This window comes from Nematolebias whitei, chromosome 8, assembly GCF_014905685.2.
Source record: "Nematolebias whitei isolate Nwh7 chromosome 8, NemWhi1, whole genome shotgun sequence".
Lineage (NCBI taxonomy): Eukaryota > Metazoa > Chordata > Actinopteri > Cyprinodontiformes > Rivulidae > Nematolebias > Nematolebias whitei.
Genome location: NC_056505.1, coordinates 10106228 through 10132769, shown reverse-complemented (window position 1 = coordinate 10132769; position 26542 = coordinate 10106228). Strand labels below are relative to the sequence as shown.

Genomic DNA, 26542 nt, shown 5'->3' with positions numbered 1-26542 from the left:
ATATATATATATATATATATATATATATATATATATATATATATATACACAGTATATAACTTTATCTACTTTAGTTGCTTAATTTTATTATTTCACCTTATTGTTTTTGTCACCATGAGTGTTACAACGAGCTTTATCCATGAGGGTAAAACATGTGGGTGGTGATGGAGAGTACTCTGACTCTAGCAGGGAGTAACACAATGAGGAGATGGGGCCTGGAAGTTTGTGAACACACTTAACTCTCAACACAAGATTTTTAGGAGGCATACACAACATACTTTTGTATTTTTTTTACTTTAAACAACAGTTACAAACTGTGAAGGAAAATTTACCTGGAACTTGTTGGCAAACAAGCAGAGTTTCATGAAGGAAGCACTAATTAAAGAAACATCTGAGACACAGTTTCAGACTTTGTTTGTTTATTTATTTAATGCATATTTCCTCAACATATTCAAAAGATATGCTGAGTGCAAAATGTTAAACAAAACATCTAACACGGTTAAGTCAGGTCCTCTAGATGGGTTTCTTCTTTGTTGAAATGTTTCGTCTCTTATCTGAAATATATATATTTTTCATTCAACCTTTATTTATACAGGCTAGTCTTATTGAGTCATGGGGACTCATTTGCAAGAGAGACCTGTTCCAGACAGAACATATAAAGTACAGACAACATAACAGTAGACAATGATTGCAATAAACTACAGTAAAAATGCAATTAAAATAAGCGTAGTGTACAAAACAATAAATCAGGGTGCTGTAAAACAGGGTGAAATACTAAAAACAAGAACATATTTGCTTTGACTTCTTCAGTTTGAGGAGCTGCAAGCAAACTCAAGAGCCCAGCGTACTCCATCCGAACTGAACAGTCGACTCACATTCACAGGGATGCAGGAAGTTCATTTCGCGCACCCCATTCATAGTCCATGAGACACACCGTGCAGAACTCCTGGAAACCCCTCCCGCTGCAGTATATGTAACCAGACGGTTGCGTCCTGTCAGGGTCTTCACTTCATCCCTGCATCTGCCGTTTGTCCACAAATCTCTCATGAAGAAAGCACCAAACTTTTCAGCAGACAGACTCTTCCATACATAATGTCTGCACGATCTCCATCCAGGAGTTTTGGACCATTTGACCAATTTTGTGTGTTTTCGAAGAGTGGTACAGCTGAATGTCCAAGCTCATTTCCACATCGACAAACACACCCACAAACTTCTGACCAATTCACATGATCCTTGGTGCATACGCCTGTGAGGAAAAGTTCTGCCTGGGCCTTGTGTCGAGAAGAGGTAGGCAACGCTGCTCTGAGAACAAAATGACACAATTTTCATCACGCGACTATGTCACTTCAAATGAAGTATGCAAGGCCCTTGAGTTTTCTTGCAGCTCCTCGGACTGAAGAAGTCTTTTGACTTTTGATGGGCAGCTGTGGCTGAATGGTTAGAGCAGTCGTCCTCCAATGCAAGAGTTGGGGGTTCGAATCCACCAACAGTCATAACGGTGTCCTTGGGCAAGACACTGAACTCCTCATTGCCTCAGATGTGTGTCCCATCGGTGTATGAATGTGATCTAAAGCACTGATTAGTCTCTTTAGAATGATTTTTCGATTAGCTTTGTAGAGATCTAGTAGAGTGCTGTATGAATGGGTAAATTGTAGTGTAAAGTGCTTTGAGTATGTAAATAAGATAGAAAGGCACTATATAAGTACAGTCCATTTATTTACCATTTTGGAAATGTTTCAGCAAAGAAGAACCCATTCAGAGGATCTCACCCATCCTTGGATTATTAAGCATGCATCAGAATGTTAGAATTTATTTATTTATTTGTTTAATTTACTTCCAAACATCCCTACCTGGGAGGAGTTCAGCGCAGCATTTATCCTCTGCTTTTCTTAAACAGACATTGTGCTTCAGCATCACACTAAAGCCTCTTTCAAATGTAAGCTAATCAGCATTAAAACTTAAAAAAAGTGATCCGGTTCAGTCTGAACGTGTCTTCACTGTATTTAAAAGCTGTCCACTCAACGTCAAATGAAAACTTGGGCCTCTTACTTTTCCCTGCCCAGATTTTCTTTCTCAAGAGTCATCAAGAGCCTGTGATGCTCCAAGCAACCCCTCGATTCTCTCTCCCCATTAGGCTTTAACCACATCTATTTGTCATTTTAATAGTAACACCATATAGCAGTGTAGATGAGTCAGCCCTTGCAAATAAATTCAGCTCACTCATTGAATGAAGTTCAAAAAGTCTACCGTGGATGTTTCTGTTGAATGAGTTCCAAAGAGTTGACTGACGAAGCGGAAAGAAGCTTTTTTTTGTCGGTGGCACGTTGAATTAGTGGTCTCAATCAGGCCAGGGCGGAGGGGGTGCAGGGATGAAGGAGGAGAGAAGGAGTTGGGGTGGAGCTCTTATCACCGTGTAACACCTGGACCAAAGACAGACAGGATGACACAGCTGTCAAAGAAGCAATCGAAGCAGAAACTAAAACATTCACGAAGCCAAACTGAAGCAGTGCAACACGTACAGAGATGTGAAGTAAACTTCGTTTGTCAAGTTCTCTTCCACTGTTAAACGTCATTGTAGCTTTTCTGTCATTTTCCAATCTCTTTTAATGCATCACTCGTACACCCTAATCTTCTACTCTCATGATCTGATTCCATTTGCTCAGAGTCAGTTTTAAAAAATGCATGTAGTATGTTGTCTTGATTCAGTTTTATTGCCTTTATTCTTCTGTTTTAGTTTTTTTTTTTTTTTTTCCCCCATCAATCAACCTTTTATATAGGTATTTTATACAGGTAAATCCCATTGAGCCTCGAGGACTCATTTACAAGAGAGACCTGATTTCAACAAAGAAAAATGACAACAATGGACAACAGCAACAACAATAAACAGTTATAAAAAAGCATACTACAGTTTTTTTTTTTTCTTTTTTTTTTTTAACAAATAGGATGGCTAAAAGGAAACGGTAACAAAACAAAAAATCTGTTAGGATTATTTTATGCATTCTGGTAAAATCTGTTATATGGGTTTGACTGGGCTTTTTTCAACCATCTGCAAATTTACCTCATATGAAAAGTCACAAGCAACAATTTTGAAACTAAGCAGACAATCTTAAGTGCATGGTTACTTCTGTTAGTTTTACTTTACATGCAGTGGATTCCACTGGAAATTCCCAATAAGTGGCATATTTAAAGACTGGTAAATCTCTCATCAAAGCATAAATCCTTACTGCCTGAAATCTGAAAGCCTGTTGGCTTTAAAAGGCTGAAAACTGACAGATCCTTTAAGCAGAAGTAACCCAAAAGACTTAGTGAGACTACTAGAAGTTAGCTCATTTGGTTGTGTTCAGTTTTGTAAACATGTTTTAAGAAATAACAGTGGACCTCGGTCTAATATGCTGCAGGGTTCATAACACAAGGAACTGAGAAGAATCTGACTCGAACTCGGAGTTCACAGAGGTGAGATTTACTTAGTTACAAGTGATTGAAGGAAATGTGTACACAGGACTCTGAGTAGGATCTGAAAATGGAGGGATCACATGTAAGTTGGTGCCAAGGTAGTTTAGGTCTAAGAACACTGAAAGATACGTCTTACAGCTTCTGTAAGTCAGTCCACACAGAGAGAACGGTTGGAGATTCCAGGTGTGTAGATGGGCATGCAGGTGATAACAGGTTCATAAAAGGTCTGATTCCAATTGGAGACTCAGGAGGTACTCTGATGTCCAGGACTTGTTTCATGGCAGAGCAGTTGGTGGTAGAAAGCGATTGTGATTTTAAGAAAACAGAAGATCGGACACCATACTGGTTAGTCTGTAATGTTCCAGCATCGGAAGGAACACGGCAGGAACCGTAAGTAATCTTGGAGCTCGTCATCCAAATTGGTTTCAGCTGAAGCTCATGAGCGCCTGCCTGACGCAGGATGAACTGCAGATGGCAAAAAACACTGGAACCCCACAAAGTCCTCAAGATTATTGGTCCTTTTTTTCATTACTGTCTTATTTGTCTACATTTTTCATCAACTACAAAAACAAGGTGGGAATTTTCTTGCATTATAGTCAGTCTGCAGAAAACAACATAATACTGTCTAAACTGGTTGCTAACCAATGGGTGCTCAGAAAACAGAAATTAGAAATGTAATTAGTTTGGGTCAATTATAAAATGTATTTGCCTTAAATAATTTTGGTGGTATTGCTGCCCCTTTTGTCATTTGCCATTAGTGATGATGGATAATGATAATGATATGTATGTGAGTGAAAACCAATAACCAGTTTGAATTATAATTTTAAACCATTTATGACTGAAAATAATAATTAGCTCCATTTTTTCTTCATGTTGCTCTGGGTTCTACTTTTCACTGTTATCCAAATTGCCAATATTTTACCATCGGCTTTGGGGGAAAAAACAAAACAAAACAAACAATAAACAAATAAAAAAACTCATAACATTGATATTTAGAGTTTTCTGAAGATGATCAGAATAATGTACCCATTCCGAGGGTTTATGAATAACTTTAGGTGACAATGGCCAATACACTGAAATTCTATCCAGATTTTTTAATCTATTGATGTGTTTAGTAAATGATACAACTTTGTTTTAAAAACATGGTATATACAGTAGTTCTACTGTCATACTTACTTCCCATTAATTAATTTATTTAAAGCCTGTTGTAGAGTTTATACCCATGAACATTAGAGAGTTTGCTTAAATCTGAATTTAGAAATATCTTTGAATAATTCACAACAGATTTAATGCAATTGTAATTCAAGAAATTATTACAATAAATCAGAAATTAGCTTACATTGATTATTTTTATGACATACTTTTATTAATGCAGTATGTTACATACTGTATTACACGATTCACAGGTGGTCAATGACTTTCTAAGTCATTAACTCACTGGTTCTGAACTCGGATCCTCTTCCATTTTATCATGCATTAGACTGTATTGATTACTAATAATATCAATGAACAGTCAGTATAGTGGAAGAAGGATGCTAGAAATTCAGCCTGCCATGAAAAAGACAAAGAGGGAGACTAAAGAGGAGATATATGGATGCAGTTAGAGAAAACATGGCGGTAGTTGGAGTGAGGACAGAAGATGCAGAGGACAGAGTGTGATAGAGGTGGATGACTCACTGTGGAAACAGCTGGAAGAAAATAAAAATTTGTATGTACACTTCCAGATGATTTTGTTTTACCTGTGCTAGTAGTAGATGAACACTGCAGTCATTGAATGCCACTCGGGACAAAAGTATGAAATCCTTGATTCTGCTGCAGCTGGGTCAGAGCCGTGTGCTAAGTGCCAAAGAATGTTACTGTATACAAGTCAGCTGATGTGCATCGAAGAGTAAATGAACAGATATTGACTATCTTACATTGTTTATTGAACAAGCAGAGTCATAGTCAACAAGGTACTGCAGACATCCTGTGAAAATTTAATTTACTTTGTACCTCATTTTGAACCAACAGGTCAATAAATTCTTGAATGGAAATGCAATGCTAAAATATTTAAACAGCTTTCTCTGAATATAACCACATCCTTTCACAGAACTTTGATGGGTTGCAGAGAAAACGTTTTCAAGATTTTTTTTTCTGGCTCAGCCACCAAACTATATAATTTTTGGTTATACAAATTGATAAAACATATTCCTCCATTCAGGGGCATCACTTATATATATAAAACGAGGTTAAAGCAAGATGAATATAATTTCCCATGAAAACTGGTATTTACTGCATAAAAAGTTTGCCAGGGATTCCTGGCAGGTAACTTACTGCATTTAGTTACAATTTATGACAAAGCAACAGCTGTGGCCGTGGTAACTACAGCAGCAGCAACTCCACAGAAGATCCATCACAAACTTCAACACAGCAGCTGCATATTTCTGAACTCACTGCAGAAGCTAACTTCAGTCAACACGAAAGGCATTTAAATGAGTCAACTGCCAAATCATTAAATCTTGTTTTCTGCTGTCAATGCTTTTTGAAAGGCAGAAGGAAAACAATCTGTTGTTGTGATCCTAACAATAAAAAGATGCAGAATTACCTTTTTTTTAACATGACAAGCTGTCAACAAACTGGAAAAGCTGGGAAAGTGATTTTTGTTGATGTTGTTTTATGCAATCTTTACATGAGGTGTGAATTGATGAATTAAGTGTGGTGTTTATCAACGTGGATTGTTGCTAAATCAAACCGGTCATAAATCAATTAAATTTACATTTAAGAGGAAACGTAAAGGCTTTAAAATATTTTATTTGTGTGTGGTATAAGAAATATTTCTTATAAGTTATGTTGGACAATATAATCACACAAATAATACTATTTGTACAAGCCGCATTTAAATTTTTACACAAGCATTAAGAAGTCTTTAAGATGCTCTGTAAACTATTAACCATCCAGGACAAAATAGTGAGTTTCACTTGTTAACTTTAATAAAAAAAAAGTCTGAACTTGTTCTGAACTCTTTGTATTTGAGCTTCAAAATGTTACCCTGGTCTGGTTTAAAATGCTATTTTTAGGTCTTTTATGTCCAAGCATGGAAGCGCTGCTGCTCTACAAAGATCTGGACCATGTACATCACTAAAATAATAAATACATAGTGGACTCCACCCTCTCTAATGCCGACTCATTCAAGTCAGTCATAGCCAAAGTGGTTCAAAATATCAAAGTTCATGCTCAATAATCCAGGTAGAAAATCCAGCAAAGTTCATTCAGGTCCTCTGGATGGTTTTTTTGTGTTGAAATGTTTCCTCTTTCATCCAAAAGACTTCATCAATCCAAAGAGCCACAAGATTTTGAACCACTTTGGCTATGACTGCCTCAGGCGAGTTGACAGGGGAGAGGGCGGACTCCAGAAACCACCTCAGCACCATCAAACTGGCTGACCCACTATATGAAGGTGCTATTTATAAGATTGAGTTTGTTGTGGCTCCTTGGACTGATGAAGTCTTTTGCATGAAAGATGAAACGTTTCAACAAAAATAAACCATACCGTACCATTTTATTTATAAAGCACTTTAAACAGCAATAGGGCCAACCAAAGTGCTGTACAAACAGAAGCAAACAGGCAAAGCACACAGCGACACATAACATGACGTAAAATCAAAACATAGAAACAAAATAATAGCAGATAATAAGATAATGACTAACAGTGTGATGCATACAGGTTCAACACAGATCATAATGTTGAAAGCCAGGGAATAGTAGTGGGTTTTTAAACGGGATTTAAAAACTGTGAGAGAGGGGGCCTGCCTGACAGGTAGAGGTAACTCATTCCAAAGTCTTGCGCCTGCGACAGAGAAGACCCTGTCTCTGTGCTTAAGACGGGTTCCTGGAACTGTGAGAAGCAACTGGTCCGCTGACCTCAGAGAGCGCAGTGGGACATACGGTTGTAGCAGATCAGTGAGATAGGAGGGGGCAGAGATGTTCAGTGATTTATAGACATACAGGAGTATTTTCAACTGGATACTAAAGTGAACCGGTAACCAGTGCAGGAAGGCTGAAACTGGTGTAATGTGCTCTCTTTTGCATGTACTGGTTAAAAAATCGGGCTGCCGCATTTTGGACCAGTTGCAGTCGTGCAGTGGAGGTCTGACTGCTACCAAACAGGAGTGAGTTGCAGTAATCGAGCCTGGGTGTTATGAATGCATGTATTACTGTCTCCAGGTTATTTTTGGACAATATGGGTTTCAGCTTAGAAAGTCGCCTCAGCTGGAAAAAAACATGATTTAACAATCACGTTTACATGATTGTTAAGTTTCAAGGAAGGGTCCAGTATCACTCTCAGATTAGTGACTCTTTGTTTCTCTAACGGGGCTAGAGTGGAAAGGTCAATGCAGTGGTTGAGGATTGTGTCATTGGGAGGTAACAACATGACTTCAGACTTCTTCTCCGTCCAGAGGACCTGACTTAACTTTGTTGAGTATGTAATTATGCTCAGATTTGTTGAATAATGTAAGCAGATTAAAAAAAAACAGGCTATGTTGAAACAGTAATCAGTCTATCAGTAGTTTTGTGAAAGCTGTTGAATGCAGAAATATTTTTCTCCACTGACCTGTTTGATCCCCAATATTTATCCTCGTCAGTTGTTTTACTCACTTTCGTGCACTTTTCTTTTGCATTTAGCAGCAGATTCACTTTTATATTTCCACCTGAGCGTCTTCTATGAGATTCTACAATTGTCTGATTGTACAGGACTCAAGTTTCCACGTGGTTTTCGGCTCATTCAGCTGTGTGTTTGGTTTATATGGGGTGTGCATCCACATTTCAAAACTGCATATCAATATATTTGAAAAACTACTAAAGTAATCTCGTTCAAACAACTGATATAATTAGGGATAGATAACTTGTTTTTATGTTTGTTTTCATAGTATGCAACTCTTAACAACACATATAAGCACAATATACTTTTTTTTTCTTTTTAGCTGTGTCCTTTCAGCAACATATTGTCTCCTTAATAAGATAGTTTGTAGTTGCATAAGTTTACGTAAAAAAAGATTTTTGTATAAAAATGAAGAGTTGCTTTTGTTGGATTCCACTTATCTGTTATTTACCAGTGTATATGACTGGGGAAAACACATTTCAGGTGCTTTCTGCTGAAACTGTGTTTTTTGTTTTACATCATTTTTCAGCAATGCCGTCCACATTACCTGGAATCTTATAGAAATTCTTTCTGTCTGCCGACATCTCACATCTGTCCTGCAAAGCAGCAGACACTAAATTATTCTGGTGAAACATTTAAAAAGCTAAATCAAGGCCACTGAATGTTATAAAAGAAGCAGGGTAAATAGAGATTGAATGCAAGTGTTACAATTCCCTCTGATTAGTTCAAGATTAGACTTAGCTGGGGGGTGCTGCAGGGGAAATGGAAATCAGCAGGCGCTGATTAGTAAATTGACATAAGCTGTGAGTGGAGTCTGAAAGTGTAGATGAATTCATTGTATGAATTATAACAAATGATTTATGTTTTGGAGTCACATATCAGCGCAGCAGGTTCAGCAGTTCTGCAGCTGAAAAAGGGAAAACATGGCTCTGTGATCAACACAAAAACATCAGGATTCTAGCTGACCATTTCTTTGTACGCATCTTTTTTCTTGTGGATGCAGCTTAATGTAGCCACATTTCAGCACATATGCAACAACATGTGGGAGCATTGACACATGCTACCACACATGCACATGTCATGCAGAAAATTGGTAATGTATTGTTGATGTTTGGATACTGGTTTTCTTTCAAATGAAAATCCTCACACACGGAATCAAACAGCCCACACTTCTTCCCTCCACACGTGGAATTAGAACAGCGTATTTCTCTGTATACAAAGACACAGACAATAGTGGTGGGCTGCTGTAGAAGCTTCAAGCTTGTCCTCTGGGCTGTTGTCCTAGATTAGCAATGTAGCAACAAGCCACTCAACTGCTGATCACTTTCAGCAGGTGGAGAAAGGAATGGTGAAGACAGACTTTTAGCATTACAGATCTTAGAGTGAAATGCCGCTTAATGCACATGGTACTTTATCTTACTTAATGGTTTCATTTAGTGTTTGTTGCAGCTGTTTGTTTGACAGTATTGAAGAACAGAGGGTTTCCATTTTAAACAAGCAGTACACTGATGTCCCCTGTCCCTGAGGGATTTGAATAGTGTATGTTTGTAGTTTTCAAGCTGAGTGTTTTTATTTTTTCTCGACTGAAATTGAACAGTAAGTACGCCTTAATGTCAGAGTCAGAGTCAGAGTTTCTTTATTGTCATTCGCACCTCATGTGGTACATGTGGTGGAGCGAAATTATGTACACGGGGTCCCAGTTACATCCAACAATAAAATGTCTAAGAAAAACAGTAATAACATCTAAGATATGAACTAAGAAAAACATCAACTAAATATACACTAAGCACTCATAACATAAAACATTGAACATCAGCACAAACATGAACATGAGTCTGTGAGCAGATGTGCACGCATGAACACATCAACATTGAAACGGATCAGCAGCAACATTGAAACAGATCAGCAGCAACATGAAACAGATCAGCAGCAACATGATATGGTTTTTCACAGTGATTATTCTAGTTAGAGATTCATGAGTCTAACAGCCTCAGGGTAGAAGCTGTTCCTCAGTCTAGTGGTTCTACACTTAATGCTCCTTAACCTCCTTCCTGAGGGGAGTGGGGCAAAAAGTGTGTGTGCTGGGTGGGTGGGGTCCTTCATGATGCAGGTGGCCCTCTTCCTGCATCTGGAGGTGTAGATGTCTGTGATGGTGGGGAGACTGATTCTCCTAATGAGACTAATGTTTTTGGTGCAATACATTCAAATGGGTAGAAGTTGCACTGTGTATAAGAGAAGAGGTAGGTAAGTTATCCAGCTCACACAGGTTTACATATATATGGTGGCAACCTTCTTGGATTTTGACGTGGCAACCCATTTTTCAAAAGGAAACTTTCTTACACCTAGATGTAGCCATACACAGAAATGGGATGACAAACATACAGGATATTTTAAATCCCCCCTCTTCACTCCACGATGGTGGATGAAAAAGAAGGATGAGACCAGTCAATGATGATTGTGAAAAACAATGTATCTTGTTGTATAGTGCATCCTCTTGATGCACAGGGTGAAAAATATCTAATTTTTTTTTGTATATTTCCATTATATCCTGGAACTACTTCAGAAATCTATCCAGACAAGATCCTCAAACTCACTTGACGTGTTATTGCCTTTCACACTTGCAGTGTGAAAGGTGATCTCAAAACGTGTTAGTTGGGTCCAACCTGGTCAAACCGCTGATCGTGAAGAAATGCAGAGTGAGTTATACTAACTGGAACAAAAAAAAGAGATACGATAAAATGTTAGCAACAATAACCAGAGACCACCAAGGACCTGGTTTGATGCTGCTCTGACCCAAAGCAGACAAATCTGCCTTAGCCATGAACTTGATCTTTAATTTTTAAGTGCATTTCCTTTCAGTAAATGAAACCCAGTTGAACCAGGAAGTCAAAGCACAAAATTCTGTTCAGGGGATAATAATTGATATTCAGGCTGTTTCTTTCAAATCTTGTGATTGCTGGGTGTTTTCAGTGGTTCATTACTTCCTGTTGCTTGGAACAATGGTCTGCAACTCAAGAGATGATTTTGCAAGATATAGGTTTTCCATTTGTTTATTTATCCCTAATAATGATGAGACCTGGTTTACAAGAAATGTACATTTTAAAACAGTAATCAATATGGTGCAGCTTATGTTAAAACAGATCTTAATCAGTCAGTAATTGATAATATAATTATACCTGAGGTTAAAATCTGAGCCATCTTTTTTGAAAACTCAAACTCAACAGTAAATTACAACTTTTATGAACATTTTTTATCTTGAAAAGACTGAAAGCTAAGAAGAGCCTATGACTTTATGTATTTATTAAAGCCTCTCTCGCACTGTATGTCAACCACACTTTGCTCTACCAAACCTAACCAACATATCTGAATGCGGTTGGATCATAGCTAATTTCTAAGAACTCATTCAGTGTGAAGACAATCACTGGTCTGCTCTGCTCTCAGTACTCAACAAATAAGATTTTCCTTGATATTTTTTAGCATGAGAGGTTTTATTGCACCCTTGCTTGCTCTGGCATGGCACTTGATTCATGTCAGGCTACAACTACCCACTACAAGATCATGCCCAACACTCTTCCAACAAATATCGCTTTTGGGCTAGGTTGTTTCTTTGACCTTGTCTCAATTACAGTTGTAGCTTAGACATTCAAATCTTCAATGACAAACCCATGAAGTAGAATTTTGTTTATCAGGCAGTGCATTAAGACGTGACATGTTATCGGGGAACCTACTTAGATAGAAACAAAGATGCCATGAAGTCTGGGTTGAGGCCTTGACCCCATCTTTTTGGATTCTGATACTGTTCGGCTGATTTACATTTTCTGTATCACTTCAATAACCCCCAATTTTTGCTGTCATTAAGAGATTCAGTGTAATCTTTTCTTTTTTTTTTTAAATGAAAGATCAAGTCTTTGCATGTTGTTTTGGTTACAACACCAATACTTGTGGTCATAGGCTGCCATGGATATGTTGCCACCTTGTTCCACAATGATCTAGTCATGATCTATGGCATGTCATCATTGCTATGCCAGTTTGTGCATGCTCAAAACCATTATGGACTTGTCACATATTATCACATGGTAATGTGATAATACAGGGATAAAACAGGGAGCACTGTGCATACCTAGTAGATATCTGAAGACCTCACCAGAACGCTGCAAAGACCATCCACATTCTGGCTAATGTTTTATGTCATAGCAGGGTTACCAACCCGTTTGAAAGCAGGACAAAAATTACAGGGTCGTTTCAAAGAGGCTGGTGTCTAAAAGAAAAACTTTATGTAAAAAGGGTTTTGTTTGTCTCTTTGTGTAACCTGATATTGATTAGAGCTGTTTTTATTGAAATTGTGGAAATCTCTCATATGCACACATTAACACTTTCTTCTGTAAGTCTACGTAGTCATCATTGTTTCACTTCATTGCACTTACACGAAAAAACTAGTAGTTATTTTATGCTAACAAGCACAAAGACGTTTCACAAAAACACACAAATAGCCAAGTAAGAAAATCACAAGCCACCAAATGCTAACAATGGTAACCAAAATACCAGTGGGCAGTGGAAAACAGACATAAACATGTCAATAAAACTAGCAAAAACTGCCACAAACAAAGCATGAAGCAGAGACAATATAATAAGAGGGCAGCTGGAGTTTGAAGTGTGTTTCTGGGAGCGACTGGAACAGCACTACATGTCACATCAGCCTGTTGTCTAGAGAGGAGCGCTGTCAGGGAGGTTCACACACCCACTCATTCTCTCACAGCTCTTTGTAAACAGGTGTAGTGGGTGCAGGAGCTTGGATAAGTACTGGTCCCAGTTAGCCCAGAAGCTGTCACAAGAAAAAAAAAAAAAAAGCTTTAAATTAAAGCAAAAATACAAAAAGCATATGCTGTTTACTCTGTAAAACTGACTTCAAAGTTATAAAAAAGGGGAAAAGGCAAAGAGGTCAGACAAAAAGTGAGGTCAGGATTATAGCGAGAACGCTAGTCAAAGTGCACAAACACTGTCTACACCATCTGCTGCAAGATGAATTGTTAGTCTGTGTGGTAAATGGCCAAATTGTTGATCTTCTAGTGCTTATGAGCTGTTGCTGAAATCTCAATTGATCATTGCAGTGCTGGCAAAGGGACTGACCATTATGTCTCTTCGGAGGGTTCTGTACCGACACTGGAGGGTTTATCTAGTGTGGGCTTGGTGTCGAGGTGTAGATTTTATTTGGGGTCTTTTATTTTTTTTCTGTTTCTCAATATCTTCTCTTCCTTCCTATTTTTGTCAGTCTGAGGATAAAATGTTGCTACAATGTCAACTGTTCCTGAGGAAGCCTAGTAATACTAAAGTTATTTACTTTTACACGGACTGATGTGACTCGCATGATCACATGACCTTGTACTTTCACTGAATTTGATCCTGTAGAGAAGAGGAATAGTGTACATGTGTGTACAAACCTATTCTGGTCTTTACACGTTTTAAAGAGCCAGGGTGTCGATTTGAAATGCGATTAAATGATGTACACAGATGATTTTTCATTTTATCTAAACAGTTTGTCATATCCCTTTTCAACTTCCTGGGTCAGTATTCCTTTGTGGAAAATGTAAGTAAAATATTGTGCATCATCTCATTCACTTTTCTGTCTTTTATCCTCACAGTTGAACTTGTATCTTTAAACAGAGCAGATTTAGTGTTACCGTCCATCTAAAGCTGAATGAAAAAGCTTTAAGTGACATGGATTTAAAAGTCATCTTGCATTATTCTTGTCCACTGTCAAAGGAAAAGATGGAGAAATGTTTTTTTGATTTTTTTCATGGCCTATGTCTGTATTGGTGCGTGTGTTCACTATGTGTGTACCATAAAAATAAAAAAAATCAAATTAAATCAAATCAAATTTGTTGTTGCCCATTTTAGGACAACTGCTGTTGGCCAGAGTGCTGCACACAAAACAAACAAAAAATATATATCATAAAATGATTAAAAATCAAACAAAACACCATTCAAAGAAATCAATAAACAAACAAAAAAAACAATAAAAAAATAAAAATATCTCATGGACCACTCACCAAATTTGAATGAATCTTTGATAAAGTAATTATGGCATGAACATCTAAACAGCTGAAGAACTTTTGTAGTATCTCCTTCCTGATAGCTTCTACATCTTCCTCAGCAAACACAACGGTGGATATAAGTCATGAAATTTTACAGCTAATGAATTTGAACTGCGTGTGGTAGTAGCTGATACTCTTTACTAATGGAAACTCTAAGCGTAACTGATTGAGTGAGGTCTGATTTTAAAACTTTGCCTTAAACTAGTGAAATCTGTGTCTTGTACTATATCTGTTTGTTAGCAAAATATTTCTTGAACCACTAGATTGCTGCACATTTATTATTAACATTTAGAGTCAACCTACTTCAAGATGGCAGCCTCAGCTAATCGACTTTTGCCAACATATAAACTATAACATACACCAATTTATAGATGATGAGCTAAAGTGAATGTGGTAGTAGCTGAGTGTAATATTTAACATAAACCCAAAGCATAAACACGTCTTAGAAGATTTGGTTTTGGTGGCCATTTTTAATTAAAATTATCACGAAAGGTGATGGGCATATGCATTCCTTTAAAGAATGCTAGGTCTTTAATTTCATTATGTGAGCTTTAAAAAATAATTTAATAAAAGCAGATTTCCTAATCTAGTTACAGGTTTCTTTCTCACAAACCATTTTTTAATTGATTTTCTTTATATTCCAATGAGTAACTACAGATGCAGTAAACCTAAGTTCTCAAAATATCTCTCAAAATGCATTTCTATATTCTGAATTATTAGATTAAAGGCAGCTTTATTTCGATAGCACATTTCAGCAACAAGGCAACAAAAAGAGCTTTACACAAACAATGTAAAACATTTTGAGAAAGAGCAAAGAACAATAAATGTGTTAGTAAAAATAAAATGTAAAATTACATACGCTCAAAAATACATATAATAATAAAACTTAAATGCAAATTCTCATTAGGAACTGAAATAAAATTTAATTGAATAGAAAAATGGCATAAAATAATTGTTTGCTTTAATCAAAGGCAGCAGCGAATAGAACAACTGTTAACCTCATTTTAAAGCAACCACAGTGGAAGCTGTCCATACATTCTATGGGGGTTTGTTCCTCATGTTTGTTGCATAAAAGCTGAATGCAGCATCTGCGTGTTTGTTTCTAGACAGAAAGCAGATTCATCCAGACGACCTCAAAGGTCTTGATGGTTCACAATGCAGCAGAAGATCAGAGATGTATTTTGGACCTAGATCATTTAGTGCTTTGTAAACCAGCAAGAAGATTTTAAAGTCAATTCTCAAGTCGTCAGCTGAAAATAAATGCATGTATGGGTTTCTTTTAGGTTCTGCTGAGTATTTAGTCTGTTAATTCTAGCTATAATCCTCAGGTGTTAGAAGGTTGTCATTGTAATTGTTTTAATATGACAGGCCAGAATCACACCAAGGTTTCGGGCTTTGTCAGAACGTTTTAGCATCACAGACTGCAGCAGTGATGTGCAGTCGGGAGAAGCAGGCAAGGCAGTGCCTCATCTGCCATCATGACAAGTAAAATATGATGTAAAATGATAAAAGAAAATACATTTGACCCCTTGACTGTTCTATAAAAGTGTTTTATAAAACTGTTTTCTGAATTATTTCACCACTTCAGTGGTCAAAATAGCATAATTTACACATTACCTGTTCAATCAATGTGGGGTCAGTGCTGCGCTTCACCTCTGGTGGTGCTGTGTCATATACAATAGTAGGCAGTTGGAGAATGCCCACTGTTCTCTCTTTATATCGCCAATATACATGTTTGATTACACGTGTGCTACACACGCTGATGTTATACAGTCTGTCTTATATATTGAATGAATGTATATGACATATTTCTTCTTTCTAATTGGTCATAAACGGACGGTAAAAATACACAGGGTGAAGCGGAAAGTACCGTGCTGCATCGATAGGGGGCAGTGTTGCCCCATAGGGACAATGAAACGTTGCTGTGCATTTTTATTTTACGCAGAGGGGCGGGGGTGGAAGATCATATCTCAAAAACTAAAGGATTTTTCTAAACTCATTCATCTTAAAATAAGGATTCAAGGTGTTTTATTTGTCATTCGCACCCCATGTAGTACATGTGGTGGAACGAATTTATGTACACAGGCTCCCAGTTACATCCAACAATGAAATGTAAAAGAAAAACAGTAATAAGATCCAAGATATGAACTAAGAAAAACATCAACTAAATATACACTAAGCACTAGTAGCATAAAAACATTACACTGAACAGCAGCATGAACATGAGTCTGAGTGAGCAGATGAGTACGCATGAACACATCAACATGAAACAGATCAGCAGCAACATGAAACAGATCAGCAGCAACACGGTGTGATTTTTTTTCACAGTGCTTATTCTGGTTAAAGATTCATGAGTCTAACAGCCTCAGTGTAGAATAAATAAAGGCAAGATAATATATGCTTTTTTTTTTTTTTTAAGAGAGGAGTATGGAGTTGATTAAAGCATAATTAGTTGTCTTTTTAAAAGAAAACAAAAAAGGCTAAATTGAAATATAAGTTTTTATTTTGGGTTAATATATGTGAGCATCCGATTCCAAACGAGTCAGCCTCCCCTGTCACAAACCTCACCGCACGTCACTGGACTCCAGGTGTGTGCCAGCTTTTACTATTTCCTGCTTTGCATCAAGCAGCCTTCCACCATGACATTAACCAAAAAAAAATAAAAAAAAGTTTATATTTGTGTTATGAAATTTCATTGGTGCTTTAATAAAAATAACAAACAGAATGGCTTGTGCCTTTGCTCTCTGCTTACTTTTTACTTATTGAAAACTCATGCTGACTGGTCATAAACAAAGCACAGCTCTACAATAAAGTGGAAATAAAATCACTTGTAAAGCTCTGTGAGCTGCTCATTGACTTAGACTGAAGCAGAGGAGGGATGAGGCGCAGCTTATGTTTTATGCTGCATATTTTTTTTCCACATCGAATCACTGAAAATAATTAAAACAATCATTGAATAATACCAGCAGTTGCCAATTTACTGATACAAAAAGTGTTATAGAACAGTACAGCCTCCAGACAGAGCAGTATCACTGACAGGTAAAATATAACAAAGGTTGATAAATACAAAGGTGGTGAGCAAGGGGAAGTGAAAAAGAGAAGAGGGAGAAGTTAACTTGTCTCCCCATATTACCAAAAACAGACAGTGAGAGAACCACTCACTGTCACTCGTCAGGTTCTGTGACTTTACACAGATTTGACAGAAGCAGCTTATGGACGCAGTCCTGTCCATCATCTGGCTCGATGACAGACGTACAGACACACCACACACATTCACACGCACACATGCTCAGCGGAAACCTGACCCATACACCAAAGGACAAAATGAGTTATTTTATTTAAAGATGGTTTTAGACCCTGCATCTTGTTTTAGGAAGTCCTAAACATCATGGGAGCCCTGTTCTGTTGCATTCCCACTAAAACTAAAATTCAAAGTGTATTAGAATAATTGGGTCAGCTGATGTGAGTCCAAACTAATGTGTTGAGATGTTGCAGGCAACAACTTAAAAGCAGAAAAAAAGAGGAATAGTTATAAGTTCCCTGTTAAGTGAGCTTGGTTGTAAACACAACATTCGAACTCGATCATTCAGGCAGCTTTTAGGCTGAAAAAAACTTGTTGATTTGCAAAAGAGAAAAAGGAACTACTATGGACAAAACAATGGCGCAGGGGCCTGAATGTTGCAGCATTCACATTCTGAGGAACAAACAAAATCACTGCAAACTCTGTGGAAGTGTAACAAAAAAAGAATGGCCATGAACACAGCTGGTCCTTGTGATGTCAGTTCTAGAAGTTAATAAATGCACAGCAAAAAATAACATCGCAGTGTTCAGTGATTGTTGTTGTCTTGGGATGAGTTGTAAAATTGTTTTTTTTTTGTTCTGTAAGAACAAATAAATAAGTTAAAAAATGTTCTTGGACTTGAGGGGAAGCGCAAAATCAAATGGCAGCTCGACCGTTCAGTGGTTAGCATTGTTGCCTCAGAGCAAGAAGGTCCTGGGTTCAATCCCCGGTTGGACAAGGGGGTCCTTCTGTCGAGTTTGCATGTTCTTCTTGTGCTTGTGTGGGTTTTCTCCGGGTACTCAGACATGCATGCTAGGCTGTCTTCAGGCCTAAGCCTCCCTTGCAAAAGAGATCTGTGATCTCAATGGGATTTGTCTGATTAATAAAATGAAACTTTTTTTAGAATATCTCAAACTTTAGTAGTATTATTTTTTTAATCTGTTGCAAAATTGCGAGAGTTAAAGTCATTGTGAAATGGAACCTGCTACCAAAATACAAATACTATCTGGGAATGATTTCTGAAGTAATTTCAGTTTTAATTTAACATTTATCTTGTTAGGTTTGTGGAGTTCTGATGCAAAGATATAATTGTGTTTTTTTTTTTTTTCCTGTTTTGCTTGTACCACAGTCAGAGCATTAAAGTAATTTCTCTTTGCTATGAATCTATTTTCAGATGTTTTTTTTTTCTTCCTCTAAAACGTTTCTGCACTACACGACTCACCATAAACAGAATAAACCCAGGGTCAGAAATTGTGAAACTGAGTGTGGCATGTTTGATTTGCCCATGATGTTGTTCTCTGCATGCTCAGTGAATATGGATGCAATACAGATTTAAATTAATATACGTTTCCACAAACTTTTTTGTCTTCTTAAGATTTTAACTTCTCATAAGATGTAAATTGTTTGCAAAAAAGATGTCTTGCGATGTGTTTCTACCAGCTGAACATCCAGCTTTTTGTCTTTATGCTGCGTTTTGTTGTGTTCGGGGTTGTGATGGATAAGAAGAAAGGGATCAGTAAGCAGATCATGAACGATGCCTCGATGCTTTGCATGTTGCTTAATTCTTTTCAGGCTGCACTAGAGAAGAAAATGAGAACTTAGCTGAAGACTCAGAAGCTACCCTCTTCATTTTTAATGAACGTCCTGGGTCTTTTAATGAGACACTAGTGATGCCTGAACGCTCCACAGAGCAACGCAGGAGATCTTTGTCCCAGTAAAAGTCACATTTTAGAATAAACATCTTAGACTGCTAAAGTTATTTTGGATTCTGATAATATTCATGTTTGAGGGATGCTTTTGGAGCTAAAAAAAAACAAGTGTTTGTATGGTGATTGTTTGCTCCAGACCTCTGGTAATTTAGTTCCCATTATAGGGATTTATAAAGTTCTTTAGCTATGGGGAGTGGTGATGTAGATGAGATGGTGAGCCTGTGATCAGAAGATCACTTGTTCAACTCCCCGGACCGACAACATCAAAATGTTGGTCAGATAAATGAGGCATTCACACCTGTCTCCACCCTCATTTGCCCCACTCTGGGCCCTTGAGCAAGGCCCTTAACCCCCACTATCTGCTCACCAGGGTGCCCTAGATAGCAGCTCTCTGCTCCACACAGAGGGCTGTGGTAGCTCGGTGGTTTGTGGAACGTCAGGAAGGGCATCCGGTGTTAAAACAATTGTCAAGTCTTCGTGCGAGTTAATTCGCTGTGGCAACCCCTGAAGAAGGGAGCAGCCGAAAGAAGAAAAATAAAATAGTTATTTGGCTGAATATGTTCTTGTTTTGATACTTTTACATGAAGCTGAATAGAAATAAAGTGAAGTGGGGAAAAAACATTTATGTATTGGTCCGTCACTCTTTAATTGAATAAAATAGGTGAGTTTCTTTTGGCTGCTCTCTTCTTCAGGGTTCACCGCAATGAGTGAACTCGTGAAATATTTGACAGTTTGTTTTATGTTGGATGAAATTCCTGACACAACCTGGGCTTGAACCTGCAACCTCAGAAATACTAGATCGCAGTATTGACCACTGAGCTACCGTGGCCCTTTAAAAAAATAAAAATAAAAATGAAAGACCACATTTCTGTAGGTCTTTGAATCTGCATAGGATGTGAAATTGAAACTAAAAGTTCACACAAATGGGTCATTTTTGATGTAAAGGAACATCAGATGGACTGTTAGAGTCCGTTACCAACTAAACACAAGGTTGGTAGTCCAATTTCCAAGTATTTGTGGTTATCTTTTAGTAGCCTTTTGTGTTTATTCCTTCCTGGTTTATTTTCTGTGTTCTATCTGAATTTCTCTGTGCAGTCAGTCCATTTATTTCCTCTGTCTCCATTCACTCATCAGTTCACCATTGTGTGTGATTACACCAGGTCCAGTACTCCCAGTTTTTTCACCACGTTCTCTTTAGAATTTGTTGGTACCGGTAGTTTGGTGTCATGTCATCCTTCCATTTTTGTTTTTTTTAATAAATTCAAGTTTCACGGTAATCCAGTTCCTTGTGTAAGTCGGCACATTCTGGGCTCCACCTTACAAGGTGGAACAATCTGTTTTCTTTGAAATGCTTCCTTTTTCTCTCCCAGTTTTTCAAAATTAGCACAAAACCAACAACACACACGCACAAGACACACGTGTACAATTTCAATAGGCATGCGTGACATATATTTGAGCAGTTTTTGGCAAGACATAAAGCAATTCAAAGACAAAGTAATTGTGAGAAAGAAAACAAAGAGGATTGGCATTTTGTTCTTTTATCTATTAAAAAGAACAGAATTTTGCATCAGAGCATTTGTAATATTATTTATTATTATTATTTTGAAAGAGAAGGGTAAAAAAATGGATTAATAAACCAAGGGAGGGTCACGTCAAGGTGATAAATAGAGCAAATCACACTGGAACAGATTAGACAAAAGAAGACGAGGATGAAAATAAAGGGACATAAACCACAGGATGCTTTGAGACTGAGAGGGAAGGATGAAGAAAGGAACATAAAGAAGGAAGGGAAGAAATCACAGAGGGATGGATGAAAGACTGAGGAGGAGTTGAAGAATAAGAAAAGACTGAGATGAAAGAAGAGACCTGGTGAAAGAAAATAAAGTAGAGAGATTAGAGGGGAAACGATGGGGAAGGAGGACATTTGGAACAGAAGGAGGGGAAGGATGAGGAAGAGAATGGGTTTGTTGAAGGAATAATTTAGATTAAAGTAAAACGATGTGTAGCAGAGGGGAAAATGGAAGACAAGAGTGCTAGAAACAATAGATAATGTAAAGATTTGCTATGAACAGGGTTAGATGGGAAAAAAAAAAAAAGACAAAAGATAGAACATGAAACAAAAAATGTGAAAATATACCAGAAGAATTAAAAAAATATCCAACAATTTTCAGTCAGGTCATATGGAGAGTTTTTATTTTTATTTTTCTGAAACATTTCACCTTCCATCCGGAAGGCTTCATCAGTCAAGGAAACACACAACACAAAACTGATTCTTCCCCCAAACAGCTTACTCCAAAGTGGAACAAACCAGTTATGTTGGTGCTAAGATGGTGTCTTTGGCACGCCCCCTCCTCTTGTGCTGACCCTCTTCCTCGTCGACAGTCATGTCAAACTGGTTCAAAACCAAAAAAAGTCCATGCTCAATAATCCAGGTATACAATCCAACAATTTTCAGTGAGGTCATCTGGACAGTTTCGTTTTTTTTTTCTGAAACGTTTCACCTTTGTTACCACGTTTTGAACCAGTTTGACATGACTGCAAACGAGGAAGAGGGCCGGCACAAGAGGGGGCGTGCCAAAGACGCCATCTTAGCACCAACATAACTGGTTTGTTCCACTTTGGAATAAGCTGTTTGGGGGAAGAATCAGTTTTGTGTTGAGTGTTTCCTTGACTGATGAAGCCTTCCGGATGGAAGGTGAAACGTTTCAGAAAAAAAAAAAAACTGTCCAGATGACCTGACTGAAAATTGTTGGATTGTATACCTGGTTTATTGAGCATGGACTTTTTTGGTTTAATTAAACAACTAGTTAAAAACAATATAAAATTTTCCGTTGAAGAAAAATAGGTATTAAAAATTGTAAATAAATCAAATAACAAGAAATAAAAACACTTTTAATATATCCTTTCATCAATTATAGGCTCAGTGTACTTCAGGTTTGTCAAGAATAGACTGATTTGGTTAAAACATAAAAAATAAAAGCGTCTCCTGTCACTGTTTTGTCGTTTGTCTGTCGTACCTTTTGCTTGGGAGGCAGATCTGTGTTTGGTGAATTAAAAGATAAGGAAGTCTGGCAGAGATCAAAGATAAATCAGAAAGCAAATTCAAGCAGCGGAATTCCAAGAAAACTAGACAGATTATGTTTTTAAATAAATTCCCTCCCAACTTTCACGCATACCTTAGCTTCTTTGTTTATATTGAGCGTCTGAGTTTTAGATTAACCCTACATTCTGATTTGTTCTGTCTGTTTCTTCTCTGTAGGGTGTGGTTCCAGTCGGGCATCAACTTCCTGGCTGTGAAACCCAGCAACTTTGTCGCGTGGGAGATCAAACAGGAAATGGCACCGGGAAGCAGTTACTTGGCAGTGATATGTCAGAGAAAGTCCTCCTCCACAGCAGAGAGGTAGAACTGAAGCTCACATAACCGTTCACTTCTTTTTTCCCCAACATCTTCTTGTCATCCAGCAGCGCCTGCTCCTATTCCTTGAACAAAGCATATGGTGGGTGCATAAGATGTCTGAAATGGGCTTTGATTATTTTGCTTCAAGGCCAGAAAATTGATAGAGCTCTGTTTTTTTTTGTGCAACAAGATAGCTTAGGTGTTTTGTGGTGGCAGTCCACATGAAATAAAAACTGTCGGTGTGTAAGAAAAGGCTAATTATTTTGTGCAGACATTGCAAAGGGTTTTTGTTATTTTTGTGACACGGTAAAATAGAATTTTAAAATCAGTATGGGTGACCACTTCCCTTTGAGACTGTGTTCATTTTAACCACATTGATTTATTTTAACATTTGCCGTAATCCACCCATAAACATTTAAAATCATGTTTTAAATAATTGGAAAAAATATTTAAAAGCAGAAGCTTGAACAAACCAAACTTTCTTTATATTAAGTGTCTTTAAAAGCTGATAAATATGAAGACTGGGTTTAAAATGTTGACTTTTCATTCACTCTGCATTGGGGTCACTATTTAATAGACTATAGGGATATTTCAAACGCACCTGGAATGCAGCATATTTTATAGTTATGTCCCAAGTATTCAGTCAGGTATTGCATAAAAAATTGGTCAGCCAAATGTGATGTTATTCATGCCTGATTTTGAGGTGGTGGACATCAATGGTGTATTTTGGTTGAGAAAATCTAATTACCATAATTTACCTCCATACACTAACATAACGTATTTTAACGCAATTCACACTTTTGATGTGTTTTTTTATATATACAACCAGGGATTTTAATACTTAACCTTCAAAATACTAAAATGATGAATCATTGTTATCAATGTTTCATATATAACCATAATTATAAATAAACATAGATAATCAGAGATATTTTCAGTGAGTCTGAAATCAGAATAATGAACTGCAGACGTTAACATTAGCCTCGATTAGCTTGATGTGTCGGCTCATGCTGCAATGCATTATGGTCAGTTTTCACTGGTGTAGTTTACAACTATTATGCGCCCAGTTTTCAGGGTACTATATAATGATTGATAAATTACAGTTAAAATGTTGGACAGTACTGCAAAATGCTTGACAAATTTCAACATGACCTTCATTTTTAAAGCAATTTTGAAGTTTCTCAATCATATTTATTTGATTCATTTTAACAAAGCCCCAGAATTTTAACTGTTATATTTTCTCAAAGCTCTTGGCATTTAAAAGTAATTCTCCAATTTTACCCGTCAAGTTGAAAACTTTATATTTAAGGCTTGTTGATGAAACCAAGCATTAAGTTTACTTTAGGCGCATTTTAACTCTATAAGTACATGATTTGTCTTTTGCTCTTTGAAGACCCAAAAGTCTAGGCTGTTCAGCACATTTCATTACTTTAAAATAAGGATATTTTAAAACAGTTTTTGATTTGTAAATAAAATGCCAAACATACAGTATGGCACTGGTTTTAAGGGACACAATGCTAATCTCTAGATATAGTTTAAAGCTAATGTGTCCTCAGTTCACGTTTATAAAATTATTGTGCCTTTGCGTCTATTTCAAAGGATGTGAGAGAATGAGCAATGAGGACCAGAAGAAGGGAAATGAGCATTTTATTTTCTGTTTATGGCAGTCAAGAGACATTAAACTGCTGGTTGCATGCGTGCCACAAAGATCCCAATAGCATAACAAAACACAAGAAATGCAAAGCATGCTGTATGTAGTTGAGTTAGCAACATGGGAAACGATCAGGGAAATATAGTGCGAGTCCTTGTCTTCTACTTTTCCTCACGATTAATTGTTTAACTCTACTTTGTTTAACTTTTGTTCTGACTTTGCTCCATGCCCTTATACCTTTTTTATAATGCATGTCCCTCATTTTCAGTCTTCTTTCTTTCTTCTCCTTTGCTCCTTTGTTCTTCTTCGTTGGTTCAGAGCATTTGTGATAAATGTCTTTCTATTGGATGAAGCTGTTATTGCCAGAACACAGCTCCATTAGCACCACTTAGCTAACCGTTAGCTACGCCTTTCCTTGACTGATAGAAAGCATCAGCAGCAATGACTGATCACAAAGTGACAGAGTAGAACATAAAAGAGATGACCAAACATCTTTAAGCTTTCAAATGAAGAGCTTATGGACGGACAAAAAAGACGAGCTGACAGATAGACCAGGATCCAGACTCATAAAATTAAACAAAAAACAACTTCAAACAAAAAAGAATAGAAGGTGAACGCACATAAAGGCCAAAACAAAGATTTGACATGAACAGTAACACTTGGTTCACTATGTGATTATTAGAAAACTAGAAGTTGTCCAGCTGTTTAGAATATCACTGTCTAACAAACACAATTCTTAAATTGTGTTTTTACTCATGAGCACTACAGTGCTAAGTCTCTGAGTATATAACATTAAAATACAAATTAAAGTTTTCACTATGAAATGGTATCATTTATTTTATGCATTGTGATTTTTTTTTTACAATCAAATATAACAAACATAATTATATTGTATTTTTCATTCAACCTTTACTTACACAGATATATCACTTTGAGCCTCGACGTCTCATTTACAAGTGAGAGCTGTTTAGACGAACACAAAATAATGAAAGTGATGCGTATTGGATTTGGGGGCAAAAAAAAAAAATCTTATCAGACTGTTTCTCCTTGACCGAGGAGAAAGACCCTGATATTAATAAAACACCCTGCACATAGGCACATAGTGACGTAGACATTCTGCAGGGGAAGGAAGACGACAAGAGAGGGGGTCATGAAAGGACACTCCAGAGGCACTGTAGGAGTTCTGATAAGAACGGTACAATCAGTCAGTTCCCCCTGGTGAGATCCGTAAACGCTCTCATGCTGAGGTCGACCTGGAACAGCACCAGAGAGAATCTGAGAGTCCTGAAATGTTGATTCAGCCGGGTCCCTCTGATAGGTCTGCAGACTTCCTCAGTGGGAGGGAAAGGGAGGGGGCAGAGCATCAAATTTACAGGGCCTCCAGGTGAATTGAGATAAGGTGGCCAAAGGCCAGCCGGAGAGCCGAATTCAGATAAGTGGCAATTGTTTTGAGAACAGGTAGAACTTTACTGTGTCTGCCTTGACTCTTTGCTGGTCCTCTCGAATCACAAAGGTTCAAATTAAGTGGATAGACGCAGGCAGGCTGACCAGGACCAAATGTACTGCCGACGACTTCCTTGTTTGTTGATACACCAGGAACCAGCCAAATCCAAAAAGCAGGAAACCAGTTATCATAAATTCAATTGTATATGCATCCATGGCACTTGTCTTCTCCTCGAGAAAAGTCGGCTTGCTTGACGCTCGTCTCATCGGCCAAAAAAAAAAAAATAACAATTGCGTTGAGAGACCAACTGACCAGATCCATAGCAAAAATTTGCAGTTTAGAAGATATGGAATGAGAGGCTCTGAAGCAGTTTCACAGACAGGACAGAGCAAAGCAAAGCGGAGGAGGGAGAGGAGAGGGAATGCATCCGTCCTTGACAAGAGCAAGTGGTGAAGTGAAGTGGTGAAGGGAGTTTTTCCTTTCTACTGTTCCCACTGTGCTTGCTCAGGATGGGAGACTGCAACAAAGCCAAGATTCATCTTGTCTGCTGGATTCTTTAGATAGAGAACTTTACTAATTGGCTTTTATGTATGTGAATGTTCCTGTAAAGTGTCCTGAGACAACTTTGTTGTGATTTGGCGCTATATAAATAAACTGAATTGAATTGAATTGAAGTATGATACAGTATATTATATAGTAATGCAGATGGTCTTTTTGTGCACACGTGCATGTGTGGAGCTGTAGAAACATGCTCATGTCAGATTCAAAGAAGCAAATCAATTTCGCTTTTGAGATGGACAGCACTGAATACTGGAAAATAAATAAAACTAGTATTTTTTTATTTTATTTTTATTCTAAAAGTTAAATCAGGTCCTCT

General features: G+C 37.4%; 1 protein-coding gene across 1 annotated transcript in view; it reads left to right on the top strand.

Moving 5' to 3' along the window:
• si:dkey-215k6.1 (transmembrane protein 132C) overlaps positions 1–26542 on the top strand; it is a 293932-nt gene that overhangs the window by 138141 nt on the left and 129249 nt on the right. Inside the window, exon 4 of the mRNA XM_037680032.1 lies at positions 22433–22573. Within this exon, the coding sequence (XP_037535960.1) occupies positions 22433–22573 (141 nt within the window). The remainder of the gene's footprint in view (positions 1–22432; positions 22574–26542) is intronic.